The 20,021-nt window shown below is 40.5% G+C and overlaps 2 protein-coding genes across 2 annotated transcripts in view; one reads left to right on the forward strand and one right to left on the reverse strand.

Annotated features, from left to right (window-relative positions):
* LOC132884813 (IQ calmodulin-binding motif-containing protein 1-like) overlaps positions 1 to 6,128 on the forward strand; it is an 18,923-nt gene extending 12,795 nt beyond the window's left edge. Inside the window, exons 13-14 of the mRNA XM_060918792.1 lie at positions 1,121 to 1,337; positions 3,116 to 6,128. Of these exons, the coding sequence (XP_060774775.1) occupies positions 1,121 to 1,337; positions 3,116 to 3,131 (233 nt within the window). The 3' untranslated portion in view covers positions 3,132 to 6,128. The remainder of the gene's footprint in view (positions 1 to 1,120; positions 1,338 to 3,115) is intronic.
* On the reverse strand, positions 4,225 to 19,731 carry tbx19 (T-box transcription factor 19). The gene is given in 9 exon segments (XM_060918793.1): positions 4,225 to 4,427; positions 4,430 to 4,617; positions 4,816 to 4,951; positions 7,297 to 7,485; positions 7,581 to 7,642; positions 8,213 to 8,274; positions 9,146 to 9,280; positions 18,134 to 18,398; positions 19,517 to 19,731. Coding segments are annotated over 9 exon segments (1,299 nt in total). The 3' UTR covers positions 4,225 to 4,380.
* Positions 19,732 to 20,021: the final 290 nt, after the last annotated feature.

A 20,021-nucleotide genomic window follows, 5' to 3' on the forward strand; every position in this document is an offset into this window, starting at 1 on the left:
CTTTGTTTACTACGACTCCTCTGAAAATCTGAATGCAACATAATCCAAGTTTTTCTATCAAATAGAACATTTCCCTGACTTTCCTACGAGCATTAATATAAACGCATTTCCAGATTTGAGTCCGTTTTCATCAAGATTTCAGCTTGTTTGGTATGAAAGTGTGAAGGCTGTGTTGTGTGTGGTGGGGTTTTTTTTTTTTTAAACCTCTGTCCAGGAAAAAAGTCTTGTCCACCTCAAAACAGCAGCCTGTTTTTTTTTTTTTTTTTTTTTTAAAGCACACCAGACTCTGAAAATACTGGAGTCTGTATCCAGAAATAGATCCCGGACTCATTTGTCGAAGGAGCGTCTTTCTTATTTATTTATTTTATTTTATTTCTTTAAAATGAGTGACTTTCCAGCACTTTCTAGAATGATCCATGGAGTAAAGAAGGAATACAGAAACTGTGACTATAACTATAAACTGTTTTTAAGATTTTTTTTTACATGAACATGCAGCTTGACCTGAAAACCAAGTTATCAAATGATTAAATGAACATTAATGATGGAAACAAGCTATTGTAGCGTTCGAGCTCAGGTTCCTGTCTGTGTGGAGATTTGCGTGTTCACTGGGTTTCCACAGGTTTCTTTGCACCTCCCAAAAACGTGCGAGTGCACTGTCAGAAATAGGGCTACAGTAGGAGTCCATTTCTGTTCCCTGAGATACAAGCTATATGAATGTACCCTCTAAGGCTCATTACTGGGCCTCAAGGGAACTATGTGGACCTTTTTAATGCCAAAAAGGTACATGCGTATTCCCAAACAGTATATAAAGGGTACCTTAGAGGGTACTGATCCAGTGACGAGCTGTTGTACGTCTAAAGGTAGAATAATGTAGTTTATTGTTGGAGAGTATAGGTGTGAATGAGTCTGCGATGAGCCCAGAGAATGGATCACGGCAAAGTGTGACTGCACAAGTGCGAATGAATAAATATAGGATGCAAATTTCCTACTTTTGGTACAAGTAGTGTTTCAGTAAAGAAGCATGGTTGCTTGGTATTAGCACTGGTAAATTCTTTCTATCTATCTATCTATCTATCTATCTATCTATCTATCTATCTGTGCCCCCCCCCCAATCTCTCAGATGCTCCGTCATTAAAAGACATGCACGAGGAAGACTCCTGCCTCTTCGTGAGTCGCTCCGCTCCTGTGGCCATGCGTGCCCGGCAAGCCCACAACACCTCGCTTCAGAGCATGCGCCTGCCCTGGTGGAGGAAGCTGGGAGACGATTTCTCCAGTCTGGAGTCACCGTCTGAGAAAGACTATGATGTGGAGTTTGAGACGTTATATCTGGGCGGCAGGTGACGGTTGTGTTATAACTGTGTTACTTTTTATTAGACCAGATTTCCACTGCTGGTTTTATGTCTTGATTCTGTACCAGCAAAAGGACCGTTCTGACAAGAGTCCATCATTCTCATTGGCAACAATCTGTGAATAAGTAAACCTAAGAGGTTTATTGTTTTGTATGCCACAGGACTGTTGAATTCTCAAATCTCATTGGTCAGAAAGGGTCGAATCATTTTCTCGGAACAGCAGCGTTTCGAAGAAAATGTGTCACCAGTGATACGGCAAAGTGCACTTTCAGGCTAGTGTGGGAACGATTGTTTACAGCTGCGATAATTTAAGGTCTCGCAGACTTGTTCCAAACACAATGAAATGTAACTGTTTAACAGTTATCCCAGGGAATCTCGTCGTACATGAGCTGATAGCCGGCTATAAGCTGTGTACGACGGGATTGAGTGGAATAACTGTTTTATTCTGTCCACGTTCACTGGAGTTTGAGAAACTGAGCATTTTTATTTTTTGCAAATTTGATTTAAAAAAAAAAAATCCTTTATACAAAAGATCCGACAAAATAATTTCCGCTTAGGCAGACTTCTTTAAAACCTATCGATGGCTGCACAAATTGACTTTAGTGTTTTTTGTTTTGTTTTTTGTAGAAAGTGCCATCTTGCTGTCGTGCCAAGGTATAGAATAGCTTTAGAGATTTTTTTAAAATTCTTCTCTGGACATTTAATTTCTGTAATTTTCAAACAACTTTGAGCTTTTGAACCAGTCTAAAAAAAAAATTCAACACGCTTTAATGCCTAAAGATGAAGAATGTAAATAAACCGGCGAAATGACAGGAGCAATTTGTGGAAAATGCGATAATTGAAAATTTTTTTTAAGATGCGTTCTTACCATCAAATACTTTCATTCCATATTTTGTTGCTTTTTGAGGTTTTGTTTTCGAGTAGAGTTTTTATTTCATCCTCGGTTGGTTCAGCAACACGCTCCGCCATTTTGTTTTTCTCTACTCACGATATATGAGCTGATATCCGAGTAGTAGAGTAGCCAATCAGAGCACGCAATTGCTCATATCCAGTGAACGTGGATAGAATCATAATGGATAGTTGTCATGGGTAAGATTCGAGTATGTAAACTTTCATGGTAATGCGTTTTGCGTCCCGTTTTTGAATTTGGCTTTTTATTTATATATTAAATACACGAACAAATTTCAGTAAAATTAATGACTGTCTATGAGGAGAGAGGATATCACATTCATTCATGCCCCCCCCCTGTTATTTCTACATCTCTCACTCCATCTCAGGTGTATAATTGAATCCTGGACCTTGGCTCCAAACCTCTCTAAAGCTTAGGAGTGTGTGTGTGTGTGTGTGTGTGTGAAGCCCACAGTGCTGCAGGAGCATGCCAAGGCCTCATTCACAGGGTGCCCGTCATTATTTCATTACACACATGTGAAAACAACAGAGTGGTCCACTCCACTCGCGTGATTAAAATAACATTTTCAAGAGAGGAAAAATATGATGGAGGTATAATTATCTCTTTATGTACTGTTTTACAGCAGCGCATAAATAAGACCTGCTTTTCGGTGAAAAGTGACAGCTGTGTGCGCGCGCGAAGGGTTAAAGTACGAGATAAACGTTCGAACGTTACACATTCTAAAGATCTGCCGCACTAGAGAACATCAGAATAGGGCTTAATTTGATAACTACTCCACACAGCAATTACACCAAGCCCTAATCGCTGGCTGAGTTTCATTTTATCATGTATGAATGCTTCTCTTATTTATTGTCAGCATCTCCGTTCCTTGATTACGGCACACAGAACAGAAACCGTGGTTGAGGAGGACAGCTGGGATCCTTGCACCGTCCCAGAACTTCAAGACAAATAAATATGATGCAGTTGCATGCTCTCGACTCATTCACAGATAGCTTTTATTTTTCAGTAGTTACACATATGTTAGCAAGCACCATGACGAGTTCAAATACAGGAAAGTAAGAGGAAAGAGCATCCCAGTTTATACGTATTGTACTTTAAAGACAATTATGCTGCATTATAATATTACAGTAATAAGCCACAGAGACATCACATGAAACATTCTATAAAGATCATGAGAGATTATCGGGTTGCCAGGTCCACAGACTAGGAATTTTTCATACCTCTGATTTTAATATTGTTTTTGAAATCCAAATAGAGCTTACTTTTATAAATATTTTGGATTTTAAGTGCTCTCAGGGATGATGTCGTTTCTGATTGATTTTATTGACTATTTATTATGCAGACCTGGCAACTCTAATTAAAGGTCCGGTCCTACGGACAAAGCCAAGATGAAAAAAAGATTTAAGTGCATCGTTGGTTCAGTCAGCTTCTGCTCGAGGCAAAATGTCAAATGTGGGTCATAACCGCATTGCTGAATGAATATACAAGCAGGAAGCGAATGTACACGCAAGCAGTTTTAATATTTCACGACTTGCACTGGTTCATACAATAATCTCAGCGGTGCGACAAAAAATGTCAGGAGACAACAGGAAAAGGTCTCGTTTGCCAATTAGTAGGCTATGTCGTATGAGAAGATGCCAAGGTTAAGATTAAACACATTTTAGGGATATGTCTGAGGTTAGTAGTCTTTTTTTTTTAAATTTAATTTATTAATTTAATTTAGATTTCATCTCCCTTCCAACAGACCTGAAATCCTTTTTTTTTTTTAAAGACTGTGTCGACATGAATGATTTGTGAAAACTACTTTTTCAAAAACATCCATATATTTGTAGACCTAGAATTCGTCTAAGATCCTGATGTTCTCCCTGTTTTGTAAAACAATGTAGAAAGTCTGCAGACTTGACTGAATTAATCTGAATTGGTTTAATTTAATTACCAAAAAAACTTTTAATGCTTTACATGGAAGATAAGATGAGCTCTTGAGCTGAGAAAAACAGAATTGTACAGGAAATGACTGATTAAAGAATATTCTTCAAATACACACAATAATTGGGCAGTTAGGTCATGTGATCGACCACATGTACTTGGGCTGGGTTGCACCAAGTTTTCCATTAGGCCTGTTTAAAAGGAATGGGTGGAGCCTGCTGACCAGCTAGCCCCTCCCACCCATTATGAGTGGCTTGCTCTGACACAACCTCCGCACTCGTGGGTCCTTGGCCTTGCAGAAGTGAGCATGGCGAAGCGGAGGCGGAATCTGCATCAGGCCGCTCCTCCTGACACTGGGCGGAGCTCACAACGCCTCCTGGAGGAGTGGAGGACACACCACAGCCACTCACCGTCCACAGGCAGGGGTACTGACTGAAAGAACGAGGAAAATGGCTCCATTATTTCACAGAAAAATACCTGAAATGCCACACATCAGCACACCAGACTCATCAGGTGCATCGAGGGCACTGAATGAGCCGCGAGGTCAGGATGCATCCTGGTGGTAAACATGTGATTAATGTTGTATCACAGGGTGAAAGGTCACTGTTTGAGTGCTGCGCCAGTTCTGACCTGCTGACTCCAGGTGAGTTTGTACCAGATGGCACTGACAGCACCGCAGCAGGACCAGGAGGAGAAACACCCGTCCAGGTCTCATGGCCCGGGAACACCTGCAGAGCACCTGGACTCAGACCTTCAGACAGAGACACTACGGAAAGAACCAGAAAATTAAATAACATGATGGAGGAGGATGTTTGACGTTCCCGTGAAGCATGTTCTTACTCGTACTAACAAAAAAGTCCGATATGAACCTGAAGCCATATTAAGAGCAGAGACACATTATAAACTAGTGAGGAAAATGAAAGAGGGAATAAGAGAAAGGCAAGCATCATGGGAAGAAAGAAACAAGTGGAGAGGGGGAATAAAATGGGAAACTAAATGAAAGGAGGAGGAAAAAGATGAATAAAGAAAGAAAATAAAGAGAACTAAAAGTGAAAAAAGATGAATGGAGAGCATAAAACAGAAAATGGGAAACTAAATGAAACAAAGGGGGGAAAGATGAATAAAAAGAAAAACAAATGGAAAACTAAATGAAAGAAAAAAGATGAATAGAGAGAACAAAATAGAAAATGGGAAACTAAATGAAAGTAAGGGGGGAAATTGAATAAAGAGAGCAAATAAAAAGAGAAACAAATAGGAAACTAAATGAAAGAAAAGAGGACAAAGGATGAAAAAGAATCAAACAAAAATGGGAAACTAAATTGAAGGAAGGAAGGAAGGAAGGAAAGGTGGAAAAAGAAGATAAAGAGGGGGAAAAGGTCAATTAAAAAGAGACATTAAAACAAACACGTGAAACTAAATGAAAAAGAAAACATGAAAAGAAGTAAAGAGGGCAAATAAAACATAGGAAAGTAAAAAAGAAAAATTTAAATGGTGAGTAAAGAGATAAAGCAGAAAGAGGGAAAAGGGAAGGAAGACATATAGAAATAAAGAAAAAATGAAATATGGTAAATATTATAGTTCAGTGGTCAGTCTGAAAGTACTGTAAATAACACAGACTGCTAATAAACACATAATTTATCCCAGATATTTGGTCAGTTATTGCACCAAAACTCATTTATTCGATGATATTTTAAATTTAAATAGACTGGTACCAAAATCCAGAATTGTGACACCCAAAGGCATTTTTGAGACAAAGTCGGCAAACAGTCTTATTTTGTCAATTTGGGTGTGCCGAATTCAAATCTGCAATATGCCGAGCTCTATCTGACCTCTGTTGACCTCTAGAGGTCATTGAACTTTGGGCCTGTAAACGTCTCAGCTGAACCCAGTTTCTCAGCTTTCTAAGGAATGAAATGTACTAAAATGATTAATCAAGTTAGCGAATGGCCTTGTTTGTTAAATGTTTGGGTGCTGAATTCATTTTTCATTTGTAAAACGACATACGACCTCTGATAACCTCAAGGTCATTAAACTTGGCCTATAGGCCTATGCATTTAACGGCATTTTTAAACTGACTTTACTCCCCCAAAAAGAATATGAACAGACAAAAAACAAATAGAGAGGAACAAATACAACATTAAATGCCAGTCCATGTACATGTGACTTACTTTTCACAATGAGAATGCCTCGGCGATCACCTTACATAACATTGCATTACATTTAGCGGTTATTGTTTATACAAAGCTACTGAAAAAAGGACAGATTCAGCAGCATACAAAATGTGGGGGCATACAGGGTATACAGGTTAATCAGGGTTAGTATATATGAGAGTTTTTTTCTTTGTTGTTTGTTTTGTTTTAAACGGGGTAAAGCCTTTACAAAAAACAAACAAGAAAGAAAAAAACTCTCGTATATACTAACCCTGATTAACCTGTATACCCTGTATGCCCCCACATTTTGTATGCTGCTGAATCTGTCCTTTTTTCAGTAGCTTTGTATAAACAATAACCGCTAAATGTAATGCAATGTTATGTAAGGTGATCGCCGAGGCATTCTCATTGTGAAAAGTAAGTCACATGTACATGGACTGGCATTTAATGTTGTATTTGTTCCTTTCTATTTGTTTTTTGTCTGTTCATATTCTTTTTGGGGGAGTAAAGTCAGTTTAAAAATGCCGTTAAATGCATAGGCCTATAGGCCAAGTTTAATGACCTTGAGGTTATCAGAGGTCATATGTCGTTTTACAAATGAAAAATGAATTCAGCACCCAAACATTTAACAAACAAGGCCATTTGCTAACTTCATTAATCATTTTAGTACATTTCATTCCTTAGAAAGCTGAGAAACTGTTCAGCTGAGACGTTTACAGGCCCAAAGTTCAATGACCTCTAGAGGTCAACAGAGGTCAGATAGAGCTCGGCATATTGCAGATTTGAATTCGGCACACCCAAATTGACAAAATAAGACTGTTTGCCGACTTTGTCTCAAAAATGCCTTTAACTCCTTAAATAAGCACTTTTTTGAATTTTGGTACCAGTCTAAAATTAAACCTTGAGCCCTAAACACTTCATTTGAACTCGTGTGTGCGGTGTGAACCCGCGCTGACTTTACCGGAATTGTGTCCGCGGTGGTGGTGATGGTGGTGCAGATATGGAGGTGGGTACGGAGTGGCGCGATGTCCATGCAGACCGGAGTAGTGTTTGTAGCCATGATGCGGAGTCAGAGGCAGACCGCCAGCGTAGGGGAAGTTACTGCTCCCAGAGGAACAAAAGGAGTCCGGGTTCGAAATATACCAACCACCTAGAAACCAAAACGCAGAGATGTCCGACACTGAAAATGAATTCGAGTTGCGACAGTGAGTGAACTGGGGTTTGAGGAAAAGCTCAAACACGTACAGTGTGGTATGCTGACGTGTTGATTCTCAGGAGGAGGTTCGAGAAAGTTCTTGGGGTGGCTCCTGCAGAAACATCAGGAACAGGAAGTACATATACTCTACTTACAAACAGACAAAATATGCAACGTGTAACTCTTTAATACATTAATAAAAATATTATTGTAGCCTGAATTCAATCCTTATTCATATATTATCTGTTACAAGTCAGGAATAAATGACTTGGGGACATTTTCATGATCATCAGATCTAGGCACTGTCTTCAGTGATCGTTGACGACGATCCGAGAGTTAGCGCGTGGCTAATCAGAGCCGGGGCCTTCTGATGATCAGCGGTGTGTTACAACTCACACATTCTTCATCATACATGCTCCAAATGTCTCACCCTCACTTCACACTGCCTCTTCAACAAGCTCCTTACTCATACCCTCACTCGATTCCCAGCGTAAACGATTAATAATTACTCGCTAATCACTGCTGATTTCGCACAGTTATGCTAGTTTGATGAGTGCTAATGCCTGCTATGATACGATTGCGACGCATTGGTGCACTGATTGATGATCCGAATACAGGAAAGCTCAATACAGATGAATAAAATGAGTAATTAACGGTTGAATAAACCGGAGGTTAAAATTACCTTTCCTTAGCATCCAGGAAGGCCTTGGCGAAGGGATTATATTTTATCTTCAGGGCAGTTATCTGTTATAAACAGGGTAAAAAGGTTTCATATAAAAAATATTATAGCTAGACAGACGGATAGAAACAATTGAGTGCAAAAGTTTGTGCACCCCACAAACTAAACTGTATCCAAATTATAAACAGCAAATATATTTTTGAAAGTAAAAATACCATCCAGGAACCATTGGGCATGCAAACATTTACACTCAGCTGTAGATCCAGGTGAGTGCAAAAGTTTGTACACCTTACTAACTATGTCCAGAATTCTTGGGCTCACAAAATGTCTTTGTTTTATTTATTTATTTATTTATTTATTTGGTCTGTTTTTCTGTTGATTTAAAAAAAAAAACAACAACAGAAAAACAAGCCAAAAAGACATTTTGGAGAAGAAAAAAAAAATTGCCTTGAGTTTTGGATGCCTTGAGTCCTGTTGCTGGATGCGCCATCATTTCATTTCAACTTGTTGGAAATGTAAAAACAAACAAATAAATAAATAATAAAACAGTGGTGTTATTCATCATTCCCCCCCATCCAGAAATCATGGGGGTGCAAACTTTTGCACTGAGCTATAGATAGAGTGCAAAAGTTTGCATACCCCTACAAACTAAACGAAAGACACAATCCTGGAATTTATTTTTCTGTTGATTCCCTCCCCCCCAATTATGCTTTGGTTTCTTGTCTTCTTACAAGATATGACAACGTTTCATTTTCAACCTCATGGAAATCATTTAAAATTTAATTTAGCTAAATTTTAGCACCTGTGTCTTATTTTCACCTTAATTAAATCAACTTAATGGATTTTTTGGAAGTAAATAGTATAAATTGAGGCACATTTCCATGGGGGGGGGACAAACTTTTGCATGGCTAGAGATAGAAAGATAGACAGACTGACTTCCTCATTTTGGTAGGCTGTTACAGCAATGAACTGGGTGTCAGTGAAGGAGATGTTGGTCACCATCCTGTGGCTTCCTCCCACACGGACAATGTGGATCTGTGGCTTGTACTTATGGAGAGAATTCAGCATGATCTATAACAGAGAGAGAATAATGAGATAATTGGACAATTAAGTAGGGAATAAAACACTTGGATATGCTGTTATAGGAAAATAATCAGCTATAGTGAGGTGTAAAGCAGCCTGCTGTGAAGTGGATTTCTGTTGCCATGCCGAAGTTGATTATTACCTCACCCGCGACGGAGTAAGCAGGGTGAGGTATTGTAATCAGTGCGGTTTGTTTGTTTGTTTGTTTTATGTGTCTGTCTATTAACAATCTAGCGTCTAGACGGTTGCACCGATTGATTTAAAATTTTCCAGGTAGGTGGGCAATGGTCTGTAGATTACCTGATTTAAATTTTGGTGGGGGCGGCACGGTGGTGTAGTGGTTAGCGCTGTCGCCTCACAGCAAGAAGGTCCTGGGTTCGAGCCCCGGGGCCGGCGAGGGCCTTTCTGTGCGGAGTTTGCATGTTCTCCCCGTGTCCGCGTGGGTTTCCTCCGGGTGCTCCGGTTTCCCCCACAGTCCAAAGACATGCAGGTTAGGTTAACTGGTGACTCTAAATTGACCGTAGGTGTGAATGTGAGTGTGAATGGTTGTCTGTGTCTATGTGTCAGCCCTGCGATGACCTGGCGACTTGTCCAGGGTGTACCCTGCCTCTCGCCCATAGTCAGCTGGGATAGGCTCCAGCTTGCCTGCGACCCTGTAGAAGGATAAAGCGGCTAGAGATAATGAGATGAGAAATTTTGGTGGTAATCGGGTCAAGGTCACCGGAAAGGTCAACCTTTCGGTCAAAATAACATTTTCCATTATAACTCAAAAACGGTTGCCGATAGACAGATGTTTACTGTTATGAGCATTTAGGAACTCCCATATGGCCTTTCATTTGGCACCGTGACCTTTGACCTTGAGTGACCCTGAAAGGTCAAACTCAAGGTCATGGATTTTCATAGGACTATAACCTGACAGCTGATGATTGAAAAATATTACCATTATCAACATATAGGTATAAAATAAGTGCTGCCGGGCGAGGTTTGTTTTGCCTGGGAACACTTGTTTTCCTGTAGCAGCATGCCCTGAAATCATTTATTCTTTTTAAACCACAGTAATTTTGCATGTACTAAACATCATCATGTTGCAGAACATTAACGTATACAGTCCTGTGCAAAAGTCTTAGGCACCCTGGGTTTTTTTTTTTTCCTCATACAAATTTTGTTATAGATTTCTAGTTTATGACTTTGACATTATCGAGTCCGTACAAAAACATTTTGGAGTCCGTTTGTTTTTTTTCCAGCAAAAAATTAAATGTTACAGGAAAAAAAATTGTATCTGAGAAGCCTGTTACATAAGAGAGCACTTTTCAGATGAAAAAAGAAATCGTAATGAAGGATACTGGGTTTTGGGGCCAAATGAAGAAGTGAGTGTAACAGTCAGTGTCCAGAAGAACTGTGGCTGGTTCTGTAAGATGCTGAGTAAAATCTACAGCTCACTTCTTTGTAAAACTGCACTCTTTTTTTTAAGCAAAGGGTCGTCTCACACCAAATGTTGACTTTGTTTCACTTATTATGGCTTACTGATTTTTTTTTTTTTTAATAAATGGTGAAACATTTCATTTCATTATTTTTTAAACCATTTTTGGTCTACAGCATTTCTTAACATGTGCCTAAGACTTTTGTACAGGACTGTACTTCCTGTCTTCACTTATGTTATAGCAGCTATAAAAACGAGTCTTGCCCTGATACCGGAGACTCTTTACAGAAAACATCACCATATCAACGATTGTGATTTAAATCTGTTTATGATTAACTTTCAATTATTTCAATGACTGTTATACAAGTGCATAAATGAGCTATTACTCTAGAAAAGATATCGTATCATATAAGAACGAGTGATTAATGTAAACCTGTGATTAGCTTTGCAGCTACACTGCGGTCAGATCTGCAGTTAGAGAGGAAACAAAACCCGAATCAACACCAGATGTACATATAAGTGCCCAGAGGTGGACGAAGTACCCAACTTCATTACAAAGTACAGATCCCACTGCTCGAATGTTACTCCGATACAAATGAAAGTTGTCCAGTCAAATTTTTACTTAAGTTAAAAGTACATTTTCTGTCAACGCATCGTTATATTATTGCCACAACGCTTACAAAATCCAATGCCACTACCATAGGGTGACCAGACGTCCCGGTTTTACCGGGACAGTCCTGATTTGGGGTTGTGTGTCCCGAGTCCCGACAAAAGTCTGTCGGGACACAGATATGTCCCGATTTTCGCCACTCGCGACGTTTGCGACTGAGCAGCATGGGAATCATTAGCGGAGAAATGTCTGCATTTACTATTTTGATGAATTGACAGGAATCGCAAACTTTCCTGGTTACTGGCCCTGTGGCATGGGTGTTTATTTAGCCACATTATTCCAGACAACAGAACGTGTTGCCATGCAACAATAAAATAAACATTAACTGGCGCGAATGTTCTTTGTCTAGCAGCAGTAATGCCGCAGCAATTATGCCGAAAAGAAAATGTACCTTTTCCAAAGATTTACAGGGCACCTACCCCTTCCTCCGAGAGGTGCAGAACAATGCGCACGAAGCCTACTGCACACACTGTAAGTGCTTTGTTCTTGTACTGAGTTGGGTAGCCTATATTGCAAATGCTGTGCGCTCCTGTGGGGGCTTTCCTCAGGCTGTCGCCCCTCTCCTCCTTTATTGCTGTTTTGTTTGAGTGTATATTTACGGAAGCCGCGAGAGGCCCTTCATATAATCTTTTTTTATTCACCTTGTTATCCCGAGATAACGACATAATTAATTCAGGATCTCGAGAAAACAACACAACTAATTTGAGATCTCGAGAAAACAAAACAATTATTTCATGATCTCAGCTGGATCACTGTATCTCCGTCGGTAGAGACGAAGCCGGGCCAGTCTTCCGCGGAGGTGCCGCGGACTAATTTTGAAATTATCCCTTATTAAAAGACTTAATGCAATCTCTCTCTGTGTCTCCCTGATCAAAATATTGCCTTATTAGGTGATCAATTATTCTAGACATTCTAATGACCAAAGTTGCGTCTATACAGAATGAGAAATAGCCCCAAAGTCAGCATATCACAAGTCTCTTGGCGCACCTGAATGAACCATTTCTCAGCTGTTTACTCGAGATCATGAAATAATTGTTTTGTTTTCTCGAGATCTCGGAATAACGGTTTTGTTTTCTCGAGATCTCAAAATAGTTGTGTTTTTTTCTCGAGATCCTGAATTAATTATGTCGTTATCTTGGGATAACAAGGTGAATAAAAAAAGGATTATATGAAGGGCCTCTCTCGGCTTCCGTAGTATATATTCTCAAATCACTTGTCTCTTTTTTGTTTCTGTTTAACATATCATTCTGACAGTTTGGCCATATTGCTGTGTTGAACAGCTTGTTGCACCTTCCATTTAAAGTGTTCACTTTTGTACACATCTTCTTGCTTTATTCATTCAGTTGTGGGGAATGGTTAGTAAGGTTGATTCTGACCTAGGCTATGTTGAGGTCACATATCTACTTTTTAAGTTCATGCTATAGTGCATACAATTTTAGAGATATAGAGCCTACATGTGCATATGCATTCTTCTTGGTGTTCTCACAAACAGGTGAAATAAATCAGTTTAAATTTGGCCTATGGACATAGCCTGGCCTATTCTCAGCCATTACAAAATCTGTTGTCTGACCATAATTTAACTGATCTGTATGCCACTATGCTACTAGATAACAAAATGCCTGTTTGTTTTATTTCATGTGAGATGTTGATAAATGTGAGCTTCAACAAAATGATAAGAGCACCTCTCTGAGTGTCACGTTTACGTAAAAAAAAGGTGTGCGTGCGCGAGCATGGTCGCGCACAAAAGTGTCCCGGTTTCAGACTAGGGAAATCTGGTCACCCTACACTACCAAAGACAGAAATCTGAATTCACAAAATGAATGCATGCTGTGCCATCATGATGGTTTAACGTTAAAGTAGCTAGTCAGTGAAACTCCACCTGACATGCTAGCAAACGCCTTTCAAACTCAAAATCATATTGGGTGGCTAACGCTACTGTTTATTTGGCAAGATTATGCTAAAACATATTTCTGAAAGGACTTCAGAGGAATTAACTTGATTCGTGTTAGCGTAACTCCGTTTTTACATGCTAACTAACAGTGTCCAAGTTAACTAGCTATGTGTTAGCGTTAGCCGTGGACAAGGCAATGGCAACTAGGCGGGCAAATCCATAGAAAGTCATTTGACTAACCAGACTGCATAGCTAGTGCAACGTTATCGCTAGCTCTAAAAGCACAGACAACTTCGTTGCAAACTTTCTCTTGGAATAAAACGTTTGTCTATCTCAATATGCTTCCGCAGGTTGGACGGGGGAGTTTTTGTAGGCCGTGATGTGGTTTGTTTTCGGCAAACAAAGCAAACATTTAAAACGAAATGAATCTTTAATCCTTTCAGAAACCTGAAAAATGGGTTCATGGGCCATGGGTGCGTACATTCTCCAGAAAAACTGCCTCTTTCCATTCTGCCATCAACTGATCAAGTTCAAATAACGCTGATAATTGAACTTGATTTTATACAGTCTATGGAAACTTATGACTTTAACTTCACTACATTTGAAAGACATATATGGTAATTTTCACTCCACAACATTTCTGTCAAGGTCCTCTTTAAGGCCAATTTATGCTGACAACCCACGTGACCCTAGTGATTACTGATCGGCTGTCTCAGTGTCGCCTGCGAAAAAACCAAACACGTTTTAGCAAAGAGAAGATAAAACATCCAGTTTCAAAGCTGCTTCATAGTAACGAGTAAGGGCCTCTGCATGCTCTTGCGACAAGGCTTTCGCAGATAGCTTTTCACAGACAGTTGTAATTTATCGTTGAGCGGGGAGTAATAGGCATGCGCGATGTTATTCACCGCCACAACGCAAGGGGGCACGAAGTCGCGAAATCGCTAGGAGTAGTTGGTGGGTGTGGTTAGTGGAGTGTTTATCCTCCGGTTACTTATAATGACTAGAACTGGAGTCATATAGATGTACGTACTTCCTCACTTCCTCGATCAACCGCTCTTCGTGCTGCTCCATCTTCGCTCGTGTTTTTAAAAATGGCGGTAGTGAAACCAAACCAAACCGGGAAAGTAGGGAAGCAGAAGTGCGTGTACAGCGGATGTAGAGTGGACCAATCAGAGCCCTCTTGTCTGCGAGGCTTCTGCGGTGGTCACAATTTTTGGGATGTGCGCGCAGAGCGTCTGCGAAGGGGGGGGGCTACGCAGATGCCATCTGCGACGCCATCTGCGAGGACTGGGTTGTCAGCATAAATTGGCCTTAAAGAGGACCTTGACAGAAATGTTGTGGAGTGAAAATTACCATACATGTCTTTCAAATGTAGTGAAGTTAAAGTCATAAGTTTCCAAAAAAAAATAATACTCAAAGTACAGATACTCAAAAAGTGTACTTAAGTACAGTACTCAAGTAAATGTACTTTGTTGCTGTCCGCCTCTCGAAGTCCCTAGGTTTAATTACTATACACTGTATATTACTTTACATGTCATTTGGCAGACGCTGTTATCCAGAGCGACATAGAACGAGTGCAAAAGTCAGGTACACAAAGTGCTGAACTTCTAGAGCCATCTGAATAAGTGACAACAATACCTAGTGTAATACGCTGTTGAAGTACCAATACTCAAACAGCCAAGGAAACAAACCAACCATATAAAGTACAACTAAATAGAGAACTCAAACAGCTAACCCCACGCGAGACCGTACACAGTGGGCAGGAAAGAATCTACTGAAAGTGTATCTACTGTATTGACTACTTTCACAGTACCCATGATGCCTTGCACCTTGGGGGTGACCAAGCACTATATTTGTTTAAGTCAGATAGCCTCAGCCATTTCTTCGAATTCACACGGGGGAAACGATTTTTGCTGTGCACCAAAAATTTGTTCAAATAACTGTTAAAAGGAATCCTGATTTCAAGTTTTATAGAATACCTAAAGAGGCGAAAAGTGCAGTTGGACAGAATTCGCCGTCAAAATTTTACGCCGACAGACAACACGCGACTGTGTTCTGCTCACTTCAGTGGTGGAGTAAAGTCTGATGATCCAAGTCACAAAGCCGACTACCCATCTGTCTTTGTGTTTAGTCATAAAAAAATGCGAAAAACAAGGACAAGTCAAAGAACTGAAAAGGACGACTTTATTGAAGGATCAACTCACAAAACAAAGCGCAAACGATGCAATGTAAGTAAGCGTCCATGTACTTCCATATTTTGTGTTTCTGTAGGTAGATTGAATGTAGTATTTGACCCTGTAGTCCAAACAGCTTCCTCTAACAGCCCAAAGATTGTCGTAATCTGGGAGCATATGAGCTCAAATCAGAATGAAGGAAATCAACTTCAGCTTCAACAATGAATTTGACAGCTCTGCTGTGTTTACAGTATTTACTTGACTGAGTGAATTCCTTGCTTGTGTTCTCATGCGCGAAGCGTTTTGTATTTTCTTACAGCTTACATCGTAACCAGCACCCAGCAATAACCATTTCACCGTGGGTTCTTCTATGATCGGTGTCGATCTTTGTTTCAAAGCACTTCTGCCGATCTGTTAACTTGTGGAGGTCGGTAATTGTTGGAACATCCGTGCTGACAGATGAAGAAGGCTGCTGACTCTCTGTCACCAAAGTGTTTGATACGATATTTACAAGCGCTTTGATTTCTCAAAGTCGACAGGAAAGGGTTTGCAGATTTCTTCAAGCTTTGGTTTCGTTAGTTTTGACACTTCTTTGAAGGTTTTAGTGAGATTTAAATTCGGAAGATTACTGTCAGTGTGCGACGCCATGTTGTTTTAGTTTGGTTACCCCACAAGGCGCAAAGCATTATGGGTAAATGTGAAAGTAGTCAATATGTAGCCTATGTATATTGATTGTGCTGTATGTTATGTATGTTATGATGTATTACTCGGGCACACAAAGTTTCCAGCATACTGTAGACTATATCCATAAAATATCCAGTGACAGGGTGGACAAACTGTTTTTCATTGTAATTGACAGCTTTACTTCACCTTTAACATGAGGGGCAGGTACTCATCGGGATGGCTGCAGGGCAACGAAAGAGCTTTTGTGTGTGTGTGTGCTTTTCTCTCCACTACACCTGATGATGTGGGTTTTTTTTTCCTCTTTTATTTGCCTCACATCTAAGGACTGATGGCTAAATTTATTTTGCATAGAAAAAAACACATGTAATTACCATAATGTACAACTAACCACGGCAATTATTTCATTTAGAGCCAGTTCTCTCTCTCGGCGGCCTCTCTGCTGCCAACACTGCATTTAAAAACACTGGAGAAAGGGAGTGGAGCGGCGGAGAGGAGAATGGGGCGGTGGTGGTGGTGATATTGGGAGGAGGAGGAGGAGGCGGAGGAGGAGATGGTGGTCTGGTGATGGGGAGTTCATGTTAATACGGCTGCTAATTTTGCAGAGGAGTCATACTCGAATGGATCGTGCTGGAGCACCTCGAATGAAAGCCCTCCGATGACTGGCTGAAGTAGAGCGTGCTCCGTCTGAACCACAGGAAGTGCATTAAACGGGAAAAGTGGCAATTAAGAGCTGTTTATTCCTGTTTACATGCAGTCCCCGCCAAACAAAGGGGCTCCATAGGTGAAGTGGACGCTGAGGAGAGCACTAATTGTATAAATGCACACTTGATATTTCGCCGCAGCAGCAGACGGGATGATTAGAGGTAGCTCAAGGCTCCTAAAAGCTCCTGGGCTCCTGCATGGACATAAGAGCAGCATGATGGCAGCATGAGGGTTTGACTAAGATTACACAACGAGGTAGACAACGTGAAGCTATTGAATCTGTGCAAATTGTGTACAGACGTCGTTTCAGTCGCACTTTTAAAAAAAATACATGTATATTTCTATGGACATTTTCAGTGTAAACAAGGATGTCTCAACTCATGCACGTAGTCCGAAACAAGACATGGGACAAGTATCGGAAAGAAACATATGGCATCATTTATGATCAAGTCTTGAAAAGTAAAAGCATAATAATAATAATAAGGAAAAAATTTTCTCCTGACCTGTGATAAATGAATTTTTTTTAATGAATTAATACACAATATGAAATGGGATGGGATCACGAATGGAAATCACACATGGAAAAATAAAACTACATCCCCTACCTGTGTAAAAAAGAAAAAAAAAATCTCAGGCCTTACACGTGAAACCTTAAGATGAAAATAAATTAATAATGTGGGGGAAAAATATCACCTGTGAAATCAATTAATCTCATCTCATCTCATTATCTCTAGTTGCTTTATCCTGTTCTACAGGGTCGCAGGCAAGCTGGAGCCTATCCCAGCTGACTACGGGTGAAAGGCGGGGTACACCCTGGACAAGTCGCCAGGTCATCACAGGGCTGACACATAGACACAGACAACCATTCACACTCACATTCACACCTACGGTCAATTTAGAGTCACCAGTTAACCTAACCTGCATGTCTTTGGACTGTGGGGGAAACCAGAGCACCCGGAGGGAAAACATGCAAACTCCGCACAGAAAGGCCCTCGCCGGCCACGGGGCTCGAACCCGGACCTTCTTGCTGTGAGGCGACAGCGCTAACCACTACACCACCGTGCCGCCTCAATTAATAAGATGTGAAAAGAAATTAATCTTGATGTTTGGGGGGGGGGGACATAAATGAAAATGATAAAAATGTTGATAAATGTGGAAAAATAAAAGCACATGCTCGGTATATATATATATATATATATATTTTTTTTTTTTAAATGTTAAAAGTGACTCAAAATTCCCATGTGGAGTTTGTATGACTTTCCTATAAAGGGACACCAGATGGAATGTGTATTTGCAGCACCTGTCCACCTCCATTGAGTTTGTTGGTCAGTTTGACTTTACTGAAGGACACCGGAGCCTTCATCCAGTGGGCACCAAAGTTCGGAGAGTCGGGGTGGATGTACACACAGCTGTGACTGTGGGGCTCCGGTTTGCCAGCAGGGACCCACTCGCCGTTCACGTACTTCCAGCGGTGACCGTCAGCCGGGCTGAAGTCCAGGAGGAAGGAGTACATGGCGTTGGGGTCCAGACCAGACACACTCACTTTCAGTACCGGGAACATCCTCCTGGGGAAGACGTGGAGTGTGTGGCACAATTCAGAACCAAAATGACTCCTATTGTCTCACACATACACACACACACAGCCTACACACTTGCCAAAAACTCAAACAAAGCACAAAACATCATCTCATCTATTCAGCGCCTCATCTACAAAATGGCAATCACTGTAATATGCATAAACTTCATGAGAGGTTTGCAAACTGGTCATTTTGCCCACTTTTTTTTTTTTGCATGATTGTTTTTTTGGACAAAAATGCCTTTAAGTGGGGCTATTGGGAAACATGTAAATGGAAAGACACCCACCTGCAGTGGTGACCTGTAACTACAGAGTGAGATGGTCAAGACACCCTTCAGCTCCACAATACAACAACAAACCCATCCAAATAAATTAAACTGCCCGTTCCAATAAAGCAGGCCAATAACTGCAATAACAAATAGCTTAATTGATTTAGATCCAGAGAGAGAGAGAGAGAGAGAGAGAGAGAGAGAGAGATATGGAAATACAGAGTGCATTAAATGTAACATTTCCGAAAACAAAACTTTTGGATTATTATTATTATTATCATTATTATTATTATTATTTTAGAAAATGAGTAACCTTGTGTTCATATGTTAATGTTATCAAGGTTAAAGCTTGTAATTTAGATTTTCAAACAAATTCTCTTCAAAATTCTCCCTGTGTAAAACTATTTTTATTTTATCTATTTTTTTTTTTGGACAAGATTTATTTTGTGTTTAAAAGGCATCAGATCAAAGAGCATCAGCTATTATACAATAATTATTTTTGCTCTCTAAGTTATAAACAAATAGCTCTTATAATCTTAGTTCATATCTGGAAATCCGGCTTGCATTTTTATTTATTTGTTTATTTGGAACACAAAAACAAACAATAGTTTTTTTTTATTGTTTACTTATTCTATAATCTTCCATTTAAAAGGCTAATTATTGCATCTGTAAACTGGTGGTGGTTGTTATTATTAGACCATTTTACCAAGTTGTGGATTCATTTTTTGGTCTTTAAGATAAAAATTATTTAAATTAGGACAGCTGTTGAGTTCAGAGTGGAAAATTATTATTATTATTATTGAGACTTTTTTTTCTGCAGTTCTCCCCGAGGCCTCACCTGCCGTTCTTGGTGACGATCATCTCATTGGTGACCTCGCGGAATTTGCGCCACAGCTCGGCGTCCTCGAGGTTCACGCGCAGCTGCTTCTCCGTGGGGTCTCCCTTCTCTCGGCCCGCGCGCAGCTCGCTCTCCACCGCGCGCAGCAGCCGGTTCACGCAGCACGCGCCTGCACCGCCTGCGCCGCTGTTCCCCGCGTCGCCTTCTGCCTTCATGAGCGCACGAGACACCGACTCTGAGAAAAAGTCGGCGCGGTTGAGCGCGAGACCGAAATCAAAAGTAAGTGATAATGAATAGTTCGGCTGGAAACTTTTCCTGCGTGTTGATGAGAAACTCGAAGCTCAGCTCCCGCGCTCCGAGTCCAACTCCATCCTCCGGACAGCGCGCGAGCTAAGACCCCCGCAGTCACGTGGCTCTGGACTCATTAAGCGACTCCTTAATTCCGAGTTTCAGACTTGAGTTAAAATGAAAGAGGCGCAGCACCGTTTCAGCATCATCGCTTTCT

Source organism: Neoarius graeffei, chromosome 4 (genome assembly GCF_027579695.1).
Source record: "Neoarius graeffei isolate fNeoGra1 chromosome 4, fNeoGra1.pri, whole genome shotgun sequence".
In the NCBI taxonomy this organism is placed as follows: domain Eukaryota; kingdom Metazoa; phylum Chordata; class Actinopteri; order Siluriformes; family Ariidae; genus Neoarius; species Neoarius graeffei.